This window comes from Suncus etruscus, chromosome X (genome assembly GCF_024139225.1).
Source record: "Suncus etruscus isolate mSunEtr1 chromosome X, mSunEtr1.pri.cur, whole genome shotgun sequence".
Lineage (NCBI taxonomy): Eukaryota > Metazoa > Chordata > Mammalia > Eulipotyphla > Soricidae > Suncus > Suncus etruscus.
Genome location: NC_064868.1, coordinates 66,952,195 through 66,971,457, shown reverse-complemented (window position 1 = coordinate 66,971,457; position 19,263 = coordinate 66,952,195). Strand labels below are relative to the sequence as shown.

The 19,263-nt window shown below is 37.7% G+C and overlaps 1 protein-coding gene across 1 annotated transcript in view; it reads right to left on the bottom strand.

The window, feature by feature from the left end:
- Positions 1 to 16,627, bottom strand: part of APOOL (apolipoprotein O like) — a 43,794-nt gene extending 27,167 nt beyond the window's left edge. The window contains exons 1-3 of the mRNA XM_049766653.1: positions 16,594 to 16,627; positions 4,448 to 4,555; positions 1,534 to 1,653 (exon numbers count right to left, since the gene is read on the bottom strand). Coding sequence (XP_049622610.1) covers positions 1,534 to 1,653; positions 4,448 to 4,555; positions 16,594 to 16,608 — 243 coding nt within the window. The 5' untranslated portion in view covers positions 16,609 to 16,627. The remainder of the gene's footprint in view (positions 1 to 1,533; positions 1,654 to 4,447; positions 4,556 to 16,593) is intronic.
- Between the last annotated feature and the right edge of the window lie 2,636 nt (positions 16,628 to 19,263).

The window sequence follows — 19,263 nt, the reverse complement described above, 5'->3', positions numbered from 1 at the left end:
TGATTGATGTTAAGTGGCATAGTTATCAAATTACTTTAGTATGTAGTAATTGGTAACAGTCTTGTTAAAAATTTTTCCACTCCTTTTGGTCTGAGAAATTTTTACCCAACCCTTAGGTGTATTGTTACATAAAATAGGTATAAAAATCATTTAGTGATAATCAGTCATAAAATTTATTTATTTTTATACCTTTATTTAAACACCTTTATTACAAATATGATTTTAAAAAGTTTTAAAAGATTATATGATCTGATATGGAGTCAAAACCTACAGTTTAAGAAGTTAGAGTATAGTATATTAAATACTGTCACAAATTCTTTACTGATTCTTCTATTTAGTAGAATCTAATTTACCTCCCTTGATTCTAGGCTTTGGAGATTTAACAACAAAATAACAAGATGCCCTTCAACAAATGAATGGCTAAAGAAACTGTGGTACATATACACAATGGAATATTATGCAGCCGTCAGGAGAGATGAAGTCAAGAAATTTTCCTATACATGGATATACATGGAGTCTATCATGCAGAGTGAAATAAGTCAGAGGGAGAGAGATAGATGCAGAATTGTCTCACTCATCTATGGGTTTTAAGAAAAATAAAAGGCATGTTTGCAACAATCCTCAGAGACAAAGAGAGGAGGTCTGGAACTTCCAGCTCACTTCATGAAGCTCACCACAAAGAGTAGTGAGAAAGAGTGGTTAGAGAAATAACTACACTGAGAACTATCATAACCATGTGAATGAATGAGGGAACTGAAAAACCTGTCTAGAGTACAGGTGGGGGTGGGGTGGAATAGAGGGAGATTTGGGACATTGGTGGTGGGAATGTTGCACTGTTGAAAGGGGGTGTTGTTTGCATGACTGAAACCTAATCACAATCATGTTTATAATCAAGATGTTTAAATAAAGATATTATATAAATAAAAGCATTTACCCTCTTGAGATTAAAAGTAAAAAATTGAAAAAAAAGAAGTGACTTTCTTGTGCATCTGAGGATAAGAAGTAACTTGGCAAATTTTGCCAAAGGCCTCGATTAATAGTTTCTCTAGTACTGAACTGTCCAAGTAACTTATTTGATAACTTTACGATCAACTTTACTAAGAGGCCATGTACCAACATACCCAATAGAGGATACCTTTTTACCCATCTTTGAAAAGGCGGAAGAAATATAAATAAAGCTATTGGTAACTGTCCAGATCAGATTATTCATGAAATGACTACCATATGAAATTCATATGGTGTTGACTGATATCACTGGATCCAATTTTCATATTTCAATTGATCTCAGTCAATACCGCATGAAATCTAAGAATTACTTTTTTGAATTCCAATCAAATCCTGACTTACAAAATCATAATATAATATAGAAATCATAAAAATTTGACATTTTAAATGTCTAGGTTTGAGGGGAGTTTGTTCCACATCAATGAGTAACTTGATAAGTGGTTTTGTAGTATATATCAGAAATGTAAGATATAAAAAAGGCAGAAAAAAAGAAATTGTAATATAATACCACTATTAGAATTGACTTACCTTGCACCAGCCTAAATAAGAACCAGTTGTAGAACGGATGGATGTAAAACCCATTTGTAAGTGGCCAGGCTGCTCTTTAACATATTTATATTGAAGAGGCGGTGGAGTATATATGGGAAGCTAGAAGCAAAAAAAAAAAACTCATGTTAAATAAAAATCATGACTTCATTTATCAGCAATGTGGTATAAGAAGAAAAAGTGGGGACTGGCGAGGTGGCGCTAGAGGTAAGGTGTCTGCCTTGCAAGTGCTAGCCAAGGAAGGACCGCGATTCGATCCCCCGGCGTCCCATATGGTCCCCCAAGCCAGGAGCAATTTCTGAGCGCTTAGCCAGGAGTAACCCCTGAGCATCAAACGGTGTGGCCTGAAAAACCACAAAAAAAAAAGAAGAAAGAAGAAAGAGGAAAGAAGGAGAAGAAGGGAGAAGGAGAAGGAGAAGGAGGAGGAGGAGGAGGAGGAGGAGGAGGAGGAGAAGGAGGAGAAGGAGGAGAAGGAGAAGAAGAAGAAGAAGAAGAAGAAGAAGAAGAAGAAGAAGAAGAAGAAGAAGAAGAAGAAGAAGAAGAAGAAGAAGAAGAAGAAGAAGAAGAAGAAGAAGAAGAAGAAGAAGAAGAAGAAGAAGAAGAAGAAGTGCCCATCAAGAAGAAGAAGAAGAAGAAGAAGAAGAAGAAGAAGAAGAAGAAGAAGAAGAAGAAGAAGAAGTGCCCATCAACCTTCCTCCTCAAAACAACTGAAAATACCAATCGTCTTACATGTCCCAGAACAGAAAATCATTCATTCAAAATGATGTATGCACACCATGATTTATTGCAGAATTCAGTACAATATCTAAGATTTAGAATTAACCTAGATGTCCAACAACAGATGAGTGGATCATGAAATAATGGCATACATACACAATGGAATAGAACAGAGCAGTAAGGAATGATGAAATCATGTGATTTTCTACAACAAAGATGAAACTGGGAGATATCATTTTAAATGAAATAAGCCAGATGATAAACATAGGACAATACCACTTATAGGTGATAGTTCAAATAACTGGATGAAAGAATGCAATGATTGATAAAGAGAATGTCTAGGGGTGTGTCTAGATCACCATTGGCCCCAGAGTACAAGGTGGAGAATGAAAGAAATAGAGTGGAGGAGACGAGGAAAAAAGACAGATAAGAAATAATAGTGGGTAGAGTTCAAGGAGATTCAAGTAAATTGGTTGTGTTAAGGAAAGATAGAGCTAAATATCCAAATTACAGAGTCAACACTGAAATCATGAGGCCCAAACTTTAATAACCACATTTAAAAAAGAAGCCATCAAAACTGAAGCCTGGTGGTGGGAGATGGATTATGGGAAGAAAACTGGAAATAATAGTAAAAAAAAAACTGGTGGTAAATAGTGCTGGAACATTTTACATCTAAAACTAAATTACAACTTTGTAAATCTCAGTGCTTTATTAAATTTTTTTTGGTTTTATTAAAATTTTTAAAGTGGACTACAAAAATGAACTCAGGGCACAAGTGATAGTACAGCAAGTGGGGTGCTTGCCTAGCATAAGGTTGACCCAGGTTTGCTCCCTGGCATTCTCTGGGTACTGCTTGGAGTACTCACTTAGCAGAGAGCCAGGAGTAAGCACTGAACAGCCATAGATGTGACTCAAAAAACAAACAAAATAACAACTGAAAAATAAACTAAAGATCTCAGGATTAGACCTGAATCCATAAATTATTTTGAGAAAATCATATGCGGGACCCTTCATGACAATGAATCAAGAATTCAATGGCATTGGTGAAACAAATGTAATAAGCAGAAATAAACAAATGGGATCACATTAACTTAAGAAGCCTCTGTACCACAAAAAATGACCACTCCACAGACTGAGGAAATTATTTTCCCACCTGACAAATAATATCCAAGATATATAAATAACAACCATTTGACAAGTATATAAACATATATTTCATAATATATCAGACATAAATATAACTTGTTTATACTATTTAATAAAATATATCAAAAAATTTATCTGGCAATATATATTAACTACCTAGCAAAGGATTAATATCCAAAATTTATAAAGCACTTGTAAAACTTACAATAAAACAATCAAAAAATGGAGAGAAGAAATGAAAATATTTTCCTGAAGAGAAGCATAGGGATGGACATTAGGTATATAAAAAATTCTGCATCGCTGATTATCAATGAATGCAAATCAATACAATAATGAAATATAACCTCACACCATTGACACCGGCACACATCACACAGAACACAACCAGTATTGGTGTGGATATTGGGGGAAATGAACCATCATCCACTGAATGGTGGCAATGTCATCTGGTTCAACCCTTTTGGAAAACAATATGACACTTTTCAAAAAAATAAGAATAGAGCTTCCATTTGACCGAGCAATACCACTTCTTGACATTTAGCCCAAAGATTCAAACTCTATTTTCAAAATACATCTGTGCTCCCATATTCATTGCAACACTACTTATATTATAATTAAGATTTGTACATGACCCAAGGAGCCAAAAACAGATGACTGGATAATGTAATTCCATTGATGAAATTAGAGGTGATCATTGCTCATTGAAGTCAGCCAGAAGAAAGAAACAGACTGAGAATTATCTTTCACACAAGTGGGGTATAAAGAAACATAAAAGTAAATAACAAATGGTCCAGTGCAACAAAATCTGTAAACTGGTCTGCAGAACTGAATTTACCATTGTGGGTAGATGATAGGAAATGAACTGGAAAGAGGGACCTGGAGACAATGATGGAAGGAAATGGACTGATAGTGTGATATCGGAGTGATATCAGTGTGATATAGAGATAGTTGATACTGGAGTGTTCTATGCATTAACTGTACATAAATCATGGCAACTTATTTTTAATCAAGAAAACTTAACAGTTTTAATTACCTGCTCTGGTTTCACTAGCTGTGTTTTTAATTCCTCTTCTTTAGCTGCTGCATATACAACCACAAAGGTGCACTTTATACCTGTAGGTATGGATGTCAGCTTTCGCATCTGAAGAAAAATATATCAAAGATACTTTAAATTGGGGACTTCTAATAAACACTGTGTTTTATTTAAAAGTACTAAATATAACTCAAAATCCTTAAAGTCAATGTCAAGGTAAAGTAAAGTAGCTTCATTTACAGAATAAGAGGAAAAAATAAGCAAGCAATGCACTCAAGGAAAAATGAGGGCTACTCCAAAGCAGAGAGAGACTTGAATTTTTTCTTTGAGCATATGGATACTTTATTTTTAATTTTTTTATTTAAGCACTATGATTACAAACATGATTATAGTTGGGTTATATTCACAAACAGAACATCCCCCTTCACCAGTGTAACATTCCCCCCTCCCAAGGCCCCCCTCCCCTTCCCATCCCCTGCCTGTATTCAAGACAGGCATTCTATTACAGTTATTTGTTTTAAGTTCAATAAACTGTTTTTTTTAAAGGATAAGTGTTAAAAAAATACAATAGTAAACGTGTGACAGTGGCAATCGCCATTGTTTGCATAGGCCCAGAAAAATATGAGGAAAATGGGAAAAATAATCCTTGGCCTGATTACAAGGCCTCACCCCAGAAGTTTATTGGCATAAGATTGACTCTGGGTTCCAGGCATATCAGTCTGTCCAACCTGAGTCATTCTCCGTGGTCCTGGTGAAACTTTTTCACACTTTAGCTTTTGTTGGTATCAGGTTCTTATATTTAAAGATTCTGGATTCTATGCATTTCTTTCATTGAAGTCAGGCTGATGAGGAACATCCACTAGTTTCAGCACACCATTAGATGTGGAGTGATCTGCCCTGCAAGCAGGTTGTTGCTGAGTCATCTGGGTGTTGAGAGCACTCTTTGGAGTAAGTCAATGCAAGAGCAGTGGTAGGTCTTCCATGGTAGAAGTTTGCATCCTGGTAATGTTATAGACAATTGTGGTTGTTTCCATAGATGGTATCTATTGTTCAGGGGTGTGTGGGTAATGCCCATTCTTCTGAGGCCTAAGCCAAATCATTATGCCAATGTACAGGATAAAAGGCCTGCATTACCAAATTTGTGTTCCCATCTCTATTAGAAAAGAACTTTTTTGCACATGTATTACTTTCCCATTTTAATGTGCCTATGCAAGAGAAACAGTGCCACAAGATATTGTTGGTGCATCTGGGGGCCGACGGATCAAGTTCAACATTTCCCGTAACTTGGTTCAAACATGAATTCTACACAGAGATACTCTTCTACCAGTATTGCTTATAAAACATATCTCAAAGGGGAAAAAAACAAACAAACAAATAAAAAAAAAACAGTGGGCAAAAGTGTCACTATATAAGGAGACTTGAACTTTTGAGAAGAGGACATTTAAGGACAGCCTATAAACTCCCTTTCTACAGTTCTTTCAATATATAAAAGTTACTTAGAGTGTTAGAAAAAATTTGAAACTTTTGCGGTCTTCTCTCAAATCCTAATGACAACTTTTTATTCCTCTGGAACTTGTCCTTTCTTAAGAAAGTCCACCTTCCTCTGGGTAGTGCCAATTAATTTAACCAAATCTCAGTATCAAAAGATCATTTTAGGGAGTTTTCTCAAACAACCTTAGCCCCAGAGTACAACAAAGAGAAGGAAAGAAATAGAATAGAGAAGGAGAAAACAAATATGAAAAGATGGGGGCCAGGGGCCAAGTGTCTCTGGTGCATTGGTGGAATAAAAGCAAAGGACAGAACTAAATATCCAAGCCAAAGGCAACAACAATGGAATCAAGAGACCCAAACTTTAATAATATAAACTTAAAATGAGCCTGTTGTACTAGCAAGCTGGGAGCCAGGGCGAGGTGGCATGGGATGCACTCAGGGAACATTGGTGGAGGGAGGCCAATGCTAGTGGTAGGATTGGCTCTAATTTATTATTTGAAACTCAACTATGAAGGACGTTATAAACAACAATGGTTTCAATTAAATAAAATAAAATTTTTAAGAAAGATACTTTTAACAACGTAATAATGAACTACTTCAAAGAGAACAAAATAATATAACCTGGAAAAAGTGAACCCAAAATATGAGGAATGAAACAAGAGATCATAGTATGTATTCAATGTACAAATATTAACTAATGTGAGTTTTTAGTGTGTGTCAGAACCTAATCTCAGTGATTGGGATACATGAAAGATCAAAATAAAGATTCTTGTTCTCATGTAGTTAATAATATTTTAGTGAAGCAGAGACAGGCAATAAATACAGTAAGTCATATGGTACACCTTGCCCTTAAACAATACAAGTTTGAACTATGGTAACTGACATACTGTATAAATTTTTCATAGAACTTGTTTAAAATTGCATCATACAAAGTGTACAGTACTATAAATTATTCCAACAATTTTTCTTACTAACATGTTTTATATATATAAACATGGTTGTGGGGTAACTTGTCATGTAATCATCAAGTTTTCTTGTTAACAGCAGACTACATTTAAGTATCTAAATTTTTAAAGATTCAAATTAAATACAGATTTCTGACTGTGTAGGGAATAGCACCTATAACTCCCTTTGCATAAAAGTGAAGTGAGGGAAGGGACAAATACACAATGATATCTCATATAAAGAATTGCAGGGGATGGAAAGATAGTACAGTGGGCAAGACACTTGCCTTGCACAAGGATAGCCTAAGTTTGATCCCCAGAATCCCATATGCATTCCTAAGTAAGTATTGTCAAGAGTCCTGAGTATACAACAAGGAATAAGCCCTGAGTATATTTGTAGCCCAAAAACAAACAAAAATGTTTAGTTTTTGGGCTACAAATTGCCATTTTAACACATGCTGTGTTCCATGCCTTCCATCTACCTCCCCTAGCATATAGATCCTGGGCTTCTGAAGGATCCTGACTCTCTCAGTAGGCAGCACAAACTGGAACCCCAAATCTTTTAATGCTGAAACATTTCTCAGTGCTTCCAGCACCAACGTTAATGTCTACATCCACAACCACAATAGCTTCCTACTTCATACTATACAGGGCATACACTTGTACTTACTGCAGTGAACCTACAGACTCAAGTGTACAAGCTTTGGCTGCCCGATGCACTTCATAATAATAATAACTAACCACTAGCTCCATCCTCCTATCCTATATAAAAACCTCACACAGCTGTGCTGGTAGAAAGAAATCAGACAATGCTGAATTGCAGCTAGAGGAGAGGCAGGACCAATCATATTAGAAATCAATCGGTAATCCATACCCAGAACTCAAAAAAAATCAGAAACAGCAAAATTTTATTGGAATGGTCTGTTGCGGAAGGAAAAGAACAATAATCACCTAAAATCCTCAGAGAGCTCTCACAGGTAGTGGAGGAAGAACTATACTCATTCCTAGATTGCAACAGACATAACGGGAAGCCTCTAAGCTTAATGAGTGAAGATAATTACCCTTAGGACAAGTAAAAACAGTTGATAATGAATCTAAGTATTGTTTTTTGTCTTTCTGGTCCTACCTGGCTGTGATCAAACTTTAGTTCTAGCTCTGTTCTCAGGGATTATTCCTAGCAGAGAGTACCTAGAATCAGATATGTGTCAGCAAGTGCACTACCCACTCTGTTATCTCCCTGGCCCAAGAAAATGACTCTAGAGACACATTATTGTGGATATTTAATGACCTTAAAGAAATGATGGTAAAGTATTCAAGAAAGCCCAAGAAAGTAGGAAAGGAAAATGAAAAAACTATAATCAGAAGTGACAGAACTATAGAGTGCAGTAGGTAGCATAACTCAACAGAAAGACTTGGCAACAGAGTAACAGAAGCTGAGAAGTTAAGATTTTGAGTTTCAAGAAAATTAAACCTTTCATAGCATGCCACCTTGCTATATGAATCCATTGTTTCTAGAAGCTTTTTGGTACAATCTTCAGGGTTTTCTACATAGAGTACCATGTCATCTGCAGTGAGTTTGACTCTTCTGTTCCTATCTGGATTCCCTTGCAATCATTTTCTTGCCTAATCACTATAGCAAGTATTTCCAGTACTATGTTGAATAGTAGTGGTGAGAGACGAGAGCCCTGTCTTATACCAGAATTTAGAGGAAAGGCTCTTAGTTATTCTCCATTGAGGATATTTGCCATTGGCTTGTGGTAGATGGCCTTAACTATACTGAGAAAGGTTCCTTTCATTCCCATCTTACTAAGAGTTTTTTTTTTATCAAGAATTGATTTGACCTTGTCAAATGCTTTCTCTGTGTCTATTGATATGATCATGTGATTTTTATTTTTCCTATTGTTGATGCTGTGTTTTATGTTGATAGATTTACAGATGTTAAATCATCCCTGTATTCCTGGGATGAAAACTATACGATCATAGTGAATGATCTTCTTGATGAGGCATTGGATCCTATTTGCCAGAATTTTGTTGAGGATCTTTGTATCAATGGCTTTTTATACACCAATAATGATAGTAAAAGAAATGGATATTAAGAAAACACCCCATTCACATTAATGCCACACAAACTCAAATATTTTGGAGTCAACTAGACTAAAGACGTGAAGGACCTATACAAAGAAAACTATAAAACACTGCTCCTATATAAAAGAGAGGACAGTAGGAATTGGAAAAACATTCCCTGCTCATGGATTGGCAGGATTAACATAATCACAATGGCAATACTCCCCAAAGCATTGTACAGATTTAATGCGATCCCTCTAAAGATACCCATGACATTCTTCAAAGAAGTAGATCAAACATTTCTGAAATTTATTTGGAACAATAAACACCCTCGAATAACTAAAGCAATCCTTGGGAAAAAAATATGGGAGGAAATACTTTCCCCAACTTTAAAATGTACTACAAAGCAATAATTATCAAAACAGCATAGTATTGGAATAAAGACAGACCCTCAGATCAGTGGAATAGGCTTGAGTACTCAGAGAATGTTCCCCAGACATACAATCAAAACCTAGGTTTTGATAGACGAGCAAGAAATCCTAAATGAAGCAAGGAAAGCCTCCACAACAGGTGGTGCTGGCACAACTGGTTAAACACTTGCAAAAAAAGCAAACTCAGACCCCCAGCTAACACCATGTATGAAGGTAAAACCAAATGGATTAAAAACCTTGATATCAGATATGAAACCATAAAATAAATAGAACATGACACTGAGAGTAAAGGTAAATAGAACAACATGACACTGAGAGTAAAGGCATCGTTAAGGAGAAAACAGCACTCTCCAAACAAGTAGAAGCACAAATAAACAGATGGGAATATATCAAGCTCAAAAGCTTCTGCACCTCACAGGAAATAGTGCCCAGGTTACAAGAGCCACCCACGAAGTGAAAGAAACTATTCCCCCAATACCCATCAGATTAGGGGCTATTATCCAAAATATATAAGGCACTGACAGAACTTTACAAGGAAAAACATCTAATCTTATCAAAAATGGGGAGAAAAATGAACAGACACTTTGATAAAGAAGAAATATAAATGGCCAAAAGGCACATAAAAAAAACACTCCACATCACTAACATCAGGGAGATGCAAATCAAAACAACTATGAGATACCATCTCACACCACACAGATTGGCGCACATCATAAAAATGTGAAAAGAAGTGCTGGCAGAGATGTGGAGAAAAAAGAACTCTGATTCACTGCTGGTGGGAATGCCATCTAGTCCAATCTTTATGGAAAGCATTATAGAGATTCCTCCAAAAAATACAGCTATACCACTCCTAGGGATAGACTCTAGTAACACAAAAATACAAAACAAAAATCCCTTCCTCACACGTATATTCATTGCAACGCTATTTAAAATAGCCAGACTCTGGAAACAACCAAGATGCCCTTCAACAAATGAATGGCTAAAGAAACTCTGGTACATATACTCAATGGAATATTATGCAGCCGTCAGGAGAAATAAAGTCATGAAATTTTCCTATACATGGATGTACATGGAATCTATTATGCTGAGTGAAATAAGTCAGAGGGAGAGAGATAGACTCAGAATAGTCTCACTCATCTACGGGTTTTAAGAAAAATAGAAGACATTTTTGCAATGATCCTCAGAGACAAAGAGAAGAGAATTGAGGTGTAGCTCATGACATGAAGCTCACCACAAAGAGTTGTAAGTGCAGTTAGAGAAATAACTATAATAAGAACTATCATAACAATGTGAATGAATAAGGGAAGTGCAAAGCCTGTCTAGAGTACAGGTGGGGGATGTGGTGGGGACGAGGAGATTTGGGACACTGGTGGTGGGAATATAATACCAGTGAAGGTGGATGTTCTTTAACATGAGTGAAACCCAACTACAATCATATTTGTAATCAAGGTGTTTAAAGATATTAATAATAATAAAGAAAGAAGAAAGGAAGAGGGGAAGGAAAAAGGGAAAGAAAAAAAGTAAGGATAGAAGGAAGGAGTTATAAAAGTTATTTTAAGATATTTAAATAAGGTATTTAACGTTATTTAAATATCTAAATAAGATATTAAAATTTATTTAAATATTTAAATAAGTTGTTTAAAGTCTTCGCAATTAGAAAGAAAATAATGGTATCCCCCCAAAACCAAAGGGTGGACCAGAGCAGTGGCACAGCAGTGGGGCATTTGCCTTGCACGCAGCTGACCTAGGACAGGTTGTGATTCAATCCCCCGGCATCCCATATGGAACCCCAAGCCAGGAGCGATTTCTGAGTGCATAGCCTGGCGTAACCCCTGAGCATCACTGGGTGTGGCCCAAAACAAACAAAAACAAAAAAGAAACAAACAAAAAACAATAGTATTATCTAGAGTGAAGGGAGCATAAAAATAAAGTTAAATTTTCCACTTCAAGATGAGAAACGTAAGCCCCGAGAAGTTTTGGGGGGGTCTTTTGTCTGTTTTTTGCCACATCCAGCAGCACTCAGGTGTTGCTCCTGGCTCTGTGCTCAGAGACCACTCGTGGCAGATTCTGGGGACCATATGGGATGCTGGAAATCAAACCTGGGTCAACAGTGTGCAAGTCAAACACCCTACCTGCTATTCTGTTGCTCTGGTTCCTCAAACAGTTATGTTTAAAAGAACAAGACTAAAAGTCAAACTTTCCAATTCCAGACTCCATCATTTTCAGCTCCACACATCTTGGCTTTGGTTTCTGAGAGATTTAGTATGACCTGCTTGACTTATTAGAAAAGCCTGATCATTTAAGATGATGTTTTGGGAACATTCCTTCTAAGGTGATTCTCTCAAGAGATATGGAGCCAAGAAAATTGGTAGAAAGAAAGGGGTCACTGAGGGTTCCTTTAGCTGCCAACAACAAAGAATCTCACTCAAACGGGCTTCTTAATAAATGCATTTTGTTGAAAGTGCAGGCTTGGGCCAAAAGTGTAAATATTACCACCTTGTTTGCAATGATCTTTGCTCAGATATTTTCTTTAATTTTTTATTTAAAGCATTGTGATTTACAGTGTTATTCATGATTGGGTCTAGATATATGATGTTTCAGGACTAATCCAATGGAACCAATGTTCCCAAAGTTTATCTCCAACCCACCCACCACCCCCACCCGAATCTGCCATCATTACAGTTTTTAATTTTGACCATTAAAGTTTGGGTCTCACAAAAAAAAAGAAAATTAAACCCATAGAAAACAATAGAAAATGGGGGAAAGTCTCAGAGTAAATTAACAGTATACAAGAAACATATGATGAAGAACTATTAACTGAAACTATGCTCATAAGGAATATAAGACTTGTTAGAGTCTCTATAAAACAGGAATATACATTTAATGTAAAACCACTAGAAAAAATCATGAATAAAAACCTCTGAGGTCGGGTAGATAGTACAGCAGGTAGGGCATTTGTTTTGGTCGTATCTGATCCAGGTTAAATTCCTGGCATCCCATATGATCCTCTGAGCCCCATCAGAAGTGATACCTAAGTGCAAAGCCACAAATAAGCTCTGAGCATAATCAGTTGTAGCCTAATCCCAGCCGATATCCCCACCACCTCACCAAAAATATGAAATTTGCATTTTGGTACAACAAAACAAATGAAAGCAAACTGATTATTCTAAATGAAGCAAGAAAGTGAAAGAAAATAGATGGTTTCACTCATGCATGGAATATGAATTCCCAAAGCAAATTGTTAAGAAGTATGAAAAGTTAACTTCCAGATGTGAGGAAAACTAAGGTGTTTACCAGAAGCAAGAGGGAAAAGGTAGGAGAAATAAGAGAGTAGAATAACTCTGGAACTTTGATAGTAGGAATGGTGACCATCACACACCTTTAGCAGAGTATGAATTTGATAATGCTATAAAACAATGACATTTAAGAAGAGAAAGTAGAAGAGAGGGAGAGAGAGAAGAAGAAAAAAGAGAGATGGACACCACGACAGGAGCATAATATCACAGGCAGCTTAAGTAAAAAAAATTCAAAATGCAAAATGCTCTAGTATTTTCAGATTAAAATATAATGCTCTTGGGATCAGAGAGATAGTACAGGGGTTAAGGTGTTTGCCTAGCACACTGTTTTAAACCCAGCTACAGTCAGCATTGCATATGGTCACATAAACACAGCCAGGAATGATCCATGAGCACACTATCAGTCAGGAATATGCCCCCAAGCAATGCTCTTCTATTTCCTCCCTATACCCCAAACTTTCTCTTCTTTCTCACTATTCTATGACAGTCTCCTGAACACTTCTAGTGTCAAACATTACTTTGTTCTTTTCTTTCATCTTCATCTCTGCCCTGTTTAAATACTAAGATCATTGCTTTTTCCCTCCCCAAACTTCAAAACTCACATCTTTTCACTTTGCCAACACTCAATAGATGAGCATTCCAATTGCCAGCTTTTTTCCTTCAGGACTGTTTGGGTACTGCTTGAGAATGTTAGCTTATCCTTCATTTCTTAGCTATGGTTTTACTCAATGCTTAAAGATACCATATAAATTCTCCACAGTGGCTATTTCAATCTTAAAATTCCTAAAACACATTTAGGACCTGAGTGATAATTCAAAGAGTTGAGTGCATGTCTTGCATGGAGGAGACCTAGGTTCAATCCCTGGTAGTGCAAGTTCCCCTAAGCTTAGCCAGGAGCAGTTTTTAAAGTATTACATCTGACCCAAAAATCAAGGGGAAAAAACCAACATTCAACATTTCTCATTGTTTTCTCATTGTTTTCTCTTACATTCAGAAGATGTAGATATCTAAAGGGTAATCCCTCCATTTCTTTTCACTCTTCAAAACCTTCTTAACTCCACCAGCCCTGACCAAGATCTTTGTCAAAGTCAATCCTTCCACTTGACTTGATTCTAAAACCTCTTCATAAAGTGCAGTTAATACTACTAGCTATGGACTCACATCACATGATTTCAGCTCACAGTCTCTTACTTACGGTGTGAGAGTGGGCAAGTTACTAAAATTTTCTAAAATTCCATTTCCGTAACTGTAAAACTGACAATAACAGTACCTTGTTAGGAGGCCATTGTAAAGCAAAGGAGAAAAATGCAAAAATTGACTGAAGGTGCCTAAATACAATAAATGTTCAGTGGCATAAAAAGCTGTGATGACTATTATTATCTTTTCAGTATACTATTTCTAGGTAAATTTCACATTTCTCCAAATCTAGACCAAGCCTATTTTTTTTTAATCAAGAAACTGTTTCTGGAATTTTCTATCCTCATCACAAGGTTTTCTTCTACCACAAAACTTTTAAAAAATGTAACATACACTTTCCTACCAAACAGAGCAAGGATAACAAAGAAATCAAAAAAGATCATTAGATTTAGAGCCAAATATATCTTTGTTTGAACTTGGATCGTCTACCTGGAAAAAGCGCCTTTTCCCCTTTTTTTCAACTGAGGTATAACTGATATGCAATATTAGTATCAAGTGAATTAAATAATGGCTGAGAATTGATACGGTATATATTGTGAAGGGATCAAACAAGTCATCAATATCTGTCTCTACCATTATACTTATCCAGGCACATTTTTCACCTCAGCTTTCATTAGCAACATGACTTTGGCAATTTACTTGATTTCTTCAGTCCTTTTTCATCTGCAAATGGTAACCGCAATTATCTACCATATAAAGCTGTCTTAAGAATAAAGTAACATGGGCCTAGAAAGCACTTTGTTAGTGCCAATATTCAAATGAGATATAAGATTTAACTCTCTTTGATCCTAGGCTTCAGTGAAAACTTATTATCTGTGTTTATTTTTTACTACTTACTATTCCTTCTGACTCTCACCTCAGTGAAGTCCTTATATATTCTCTTCCAAACAGTTCTGAGATTCTTTTTTAAACTCTCAGATAACATCATACTGCTCTTTAAAGCAAAGTATTGCCTTACTGTGAAAGATATTTCTTATTACATGTTATAGCTCCACTACTTAATCTCTATTCTTCATTGCCACTTACTAATGTAGTTTATTGAGAACATAAGACAGACCTGTGGCTAGGTACTAAAGACATAAAAATTAATGTTAAGTACTGTTCTCAAAATAACTTAATGTTCAGGATAGAACAAAATTATCATCTGTTCTTTAAATGAGGGGGAAGCTGAGGACACTTTCCTAGAACAGACTTGCATAATTAGCAAATGTGGAGGAAGGGCACGTTCTTAACAAAGGAATGAGCTATGAGCAGGAATTAACTAGAAGACAGGAAAAGGGAGCGTAAAACTGAGAATGAGCAGCGGTAGGCCTGGCATCCAACTATTATTAGGATTGTTTCTGAAAGACAGGAGATGAAGCTGGAAAGTCAAGGCAAGTGTACTAGCCATATTTACTTAATCCAAAAAACCAGAATGGCACGCCAATAAACATTTTTAAAAGGGTAGGGGCTTGGTCAGATTTTCACTTTAACAGGAAAAAGTCTCGAGGCCCAAAAGAAAATGGGAAAAAGGACTGCATAAGAACAAAGCTAGAGGTAATGAGTCCAGTTAGAAGGCTATTTGTGGGCCACAGTTATATTACACCAGGTAGGGCGCTTGCCTTGCAGGGGGCCAACAAGGGCTAGTTCCTCAGCACCCTAAATGGCCCAGGAGTGATCCCTGAGCACAAAACCAATATAAACCTTAAGCATGGCTATGTATTGCCAAAATAAGAGGGGTGTTTGTAATTCGGATAACGCATGACAGCCATACGTAGAGAAATGAAGTGAGGGCTATGGAAAAAGATAAAAGCTGGGCCAATCTAAACACTGGAGGTGTATTGGTTTGCTTAGCTGTTACAATGTTACTACAACTTGGTACTTTTTATATAAAAGATTATTTGAAAAACAGGGGTATGGTCTAGTTTTAAAGCTTCTGTAAACAAAGTCTTCATAAATGTTTAAAAAAATTGGCTGAAGTATATTCTGACACTTATATTTACTGCTACATTAGCAGTTCATTTCAAAACAAAATGCACCATGGAGATATTTGACATCTGTAGACTACCTTACTGAAACCTACTTGGGAAACATCAGCTAGCAGCCAGCAGAGCCACTTCCAGCACACACTGCCTCCTAAATGAAAGCGTTTTTCTCCAAGTTGGAATTCTAAAAAATAATCTGACGTTTGCTATTCGATCTCAACACACTCTCGGAAGCGAATGCAAACAAGTGACCTCCGAGAGACTCTGGTCGATTTCACCTCTAAATAAAGCTTGGACAAAGTCCTCCGCAGGGTGGCAAGACGCCGCCCGGGACCCCGAGACAAACGTCTAGGATTCCTTTTGTCCTCCTTTCCCATCAAGAACCAAACTGCTGACGCTCTTCGCCTGGCCGGCAGCCATTTCATAGTCCTTTCCCAGTTCTCACTGGGTTACTGTTGAGCCAGATTCTTGCTAGGGGTCGGCGAAACAGCAGTTTCCACGGGGTGAGTGGCAAGACAGTCCTAGCTGGGGACTGGGAGAACAGCGGCGCCCGAGCAGAGGAAACTGAAAGCGAGCCGCAGGATCTGGAGGCTTCTATGGTTCAAGATTCTTTGACCTTGCCGGTTCTCTCGCAATCCCCCTACTACGCCACCTACCCTTTATGGTAGAGATCCCATCGGAAGCGAAGAGGATCCTTTCTAAATTTACTAGGACACTCTCCGCTAGCAAAGAAAGCACGCAAGGTTTATTTATACGTACATTTGAAGCCGCCATAGCTGTGAGCGCCGCGTAACTATTCCTACGGGGAGGTCAGTGGGACAAAATAGTTCTACCCAGCTCTCCTCGCACATCGCTGGTCACGCCCTTTATTGGTCTGTTCCGGCTTCTTCCCATTCTCAGTAAAAGGCTTGGCGTTTGCACATGGCCTCCCTGTACTTGATCCCTGACTCCTCCGATCCCCAACAGACCACTAAGCCAAGGATAAACGTAAGCACCGCCTGAGGTGCCCCAGATTCATAAATAAATAAATAAATAAATAAATAAATAAATAAATAAATAAATAAATAAATAAATACGAAAATAAATACAAAAATAAATGAATAAATAAATAACTGGGCTCCAAAATTTTTCATTCCTATATATACTAGTCACTATACATAAATAAATAACAGTGGAAAATTCTGCGAGCATCCCCCAAAAAAGTTTTCAATTACAATCTAGAGTTCTCGATGATATATGAGAGAGGGAGAGAAAGAGAGGAAAGAAAGGCGGGAAGGAGGGAGGGAGGGAGGGGGGAGCGCCTTAGTGATTTGGAAGACAACTGACCAAACAGTAGTAGTTATTCAAACTCGGTTCTAGGACTCATAAGGAACTGCAGCCAGACCACGCAGGCAAGAACTACTTTGTCCCTCCCGGCTTTCTGTAAGAACCTTTGAGCTGAGAGAAACACAAATATGGAGAATCACAGATATTCTCTTCTAGAATAGAATTACTATGGGATCCCCACCATAAAGGGTAGGTGGCGTAGTAGAGGGATTACGAGAGAACTAGCAGGGTCAAAGAATCTTTAATCATAGAAGCCTCCAGATCCTGCGGCTCGCTTTCAGTTTCCTCTGCTCGGGCGCCGCTGTTCCCCCAGTCCCCAGCAAGGACTGTCTTGCCACTCACCCCGTGAAAACTGCTGTTTCGCCGACCCCTAGCAAGAATCTGGCTCAACAGTAACCCAGTGAGAACTGGGAAAGGACTATGAAATGGCTGCCGGCCAGGCGAAGAGCGTCAGCAGTTTGGATCTTGATCGGAAAGGAGGACAAAAGGAATCCTAGACGTTTGTCTCGGGGTCCGGGCGGGGTCTTGCCACCCTGCGGAGGACTTTGTCCAAGCTTTAGTTGGGGTGAAATCAACCACTATAGAAGCGTCCCAGAGTCTCTCAGAAGGTGGCTCGTTTGCATTCGCTTCCGAGAGTGTGTTGAGATCGAATAGCAAACGTCAGATTATTTTTTAGAATTCTAACATGGAGATGAGGTCCGAGAGATAGCACAGCCATAGGGCGTTTGCCTTGCAGGTAGCCGATCTAGGAAGGACGGTGGTTCGAATCCCGCATCCCATATGGTCCCCCGTATCTGCCAGGAGCGATTTCTGAGCACAGAGCCAGGAGTAACCCCTGAGCGCCGCCTAATGTGACCCCCCCCAAAAAAAAAGAAGAAGAATTCTAACGTGGAGAAAAACGCTTTCATTTAGGAGTCAGTGTGTGCTGGAAGTGGCTCTGCTGGTTGCTAGCTGATGTTTTCCAAGTAGGTTTCAGTAAGGTAGTCTACAAATGTCAAATATCTCCATGGTGCGTTTTGAGTCTGAAATGCTCTGTTAGGCAATGGTGGCGGAAATTTGCACTGATGAAAATTATTCTACATTAAATGAATGAAACTCAATCACTTACATGTTTGTAACTGCCTCACGGTGATTCAATTATTTATAAAACTAAATAATATAAGTAAGCATTCAAAAAATAAAATATCATGTACTACTGATTAGAAAAATGCACTATATAGAAATGTCAATAACATAGCACAACCAAATTTGTCTTTTTGGTTAACTTTTTTTTTGATGGGGAGCATACCTGACAATGCCCATTGTTTGTTCCTGACTCTGCCCTAAATTTCTGCTCTGAAATATTCCTGGATTTGTATGGGGACCATACAGAATGGTGGGTTTGAACCTACGTTGGCTGCATCCAAACCAATGTACTCTAGACCTGGGAAATATTTCTGAAGCCTTTACTTCACAGTAAAAAACATGGTACTATTATAAATACAGAAAGTACCAGCCAAACAAACCAATGGTCAGCCGGTGGCTGACTGGCTTGTTACTTGGTTCTCACCTCATTTCTGCTGACTTTAATGCTCTGAGTCAAGGCCCTGGTGAACAGCACCCTTGCAGGGTGCTGCAAGGATTGAGAAAAAAGACAGATATAAAGAGATTATCTAATATTTGTCATTTAACTTCTCATTTTTGTTTTTGCTTAATATGAACCCCTTGTTAAGTCCAGAACTCAAGATACACCACCCTGATAACAATTAGCCAATGCCCTTCCTAAAAGGAACTTAACATATTTGGGCAAAAAGAATGGACTTCTGCTAGCTCCTCCTAAGGTTCTCACTGTATTTGAAAAAGGACAAGCTCAACATCTCATTGGACATTGCATTTGAACCTAGACTAGATATTGCTGCATTCTACAATCCCTACTTTCCATATCGACCCTCCTCCCAAGGTTCCTTAAACCTATAAAAGACACCTCCCTAGTTTGCCCGGGGCTTCTGGTTTCAGAATCGGATCACCAGCTAGCTAAAATCAATAAACCTGATTTGCTTTTGCATTCTTTTTTTAAATAATTTTTATTGTGACCAAAGTGGATTACAAATCTTTCACAGTAAT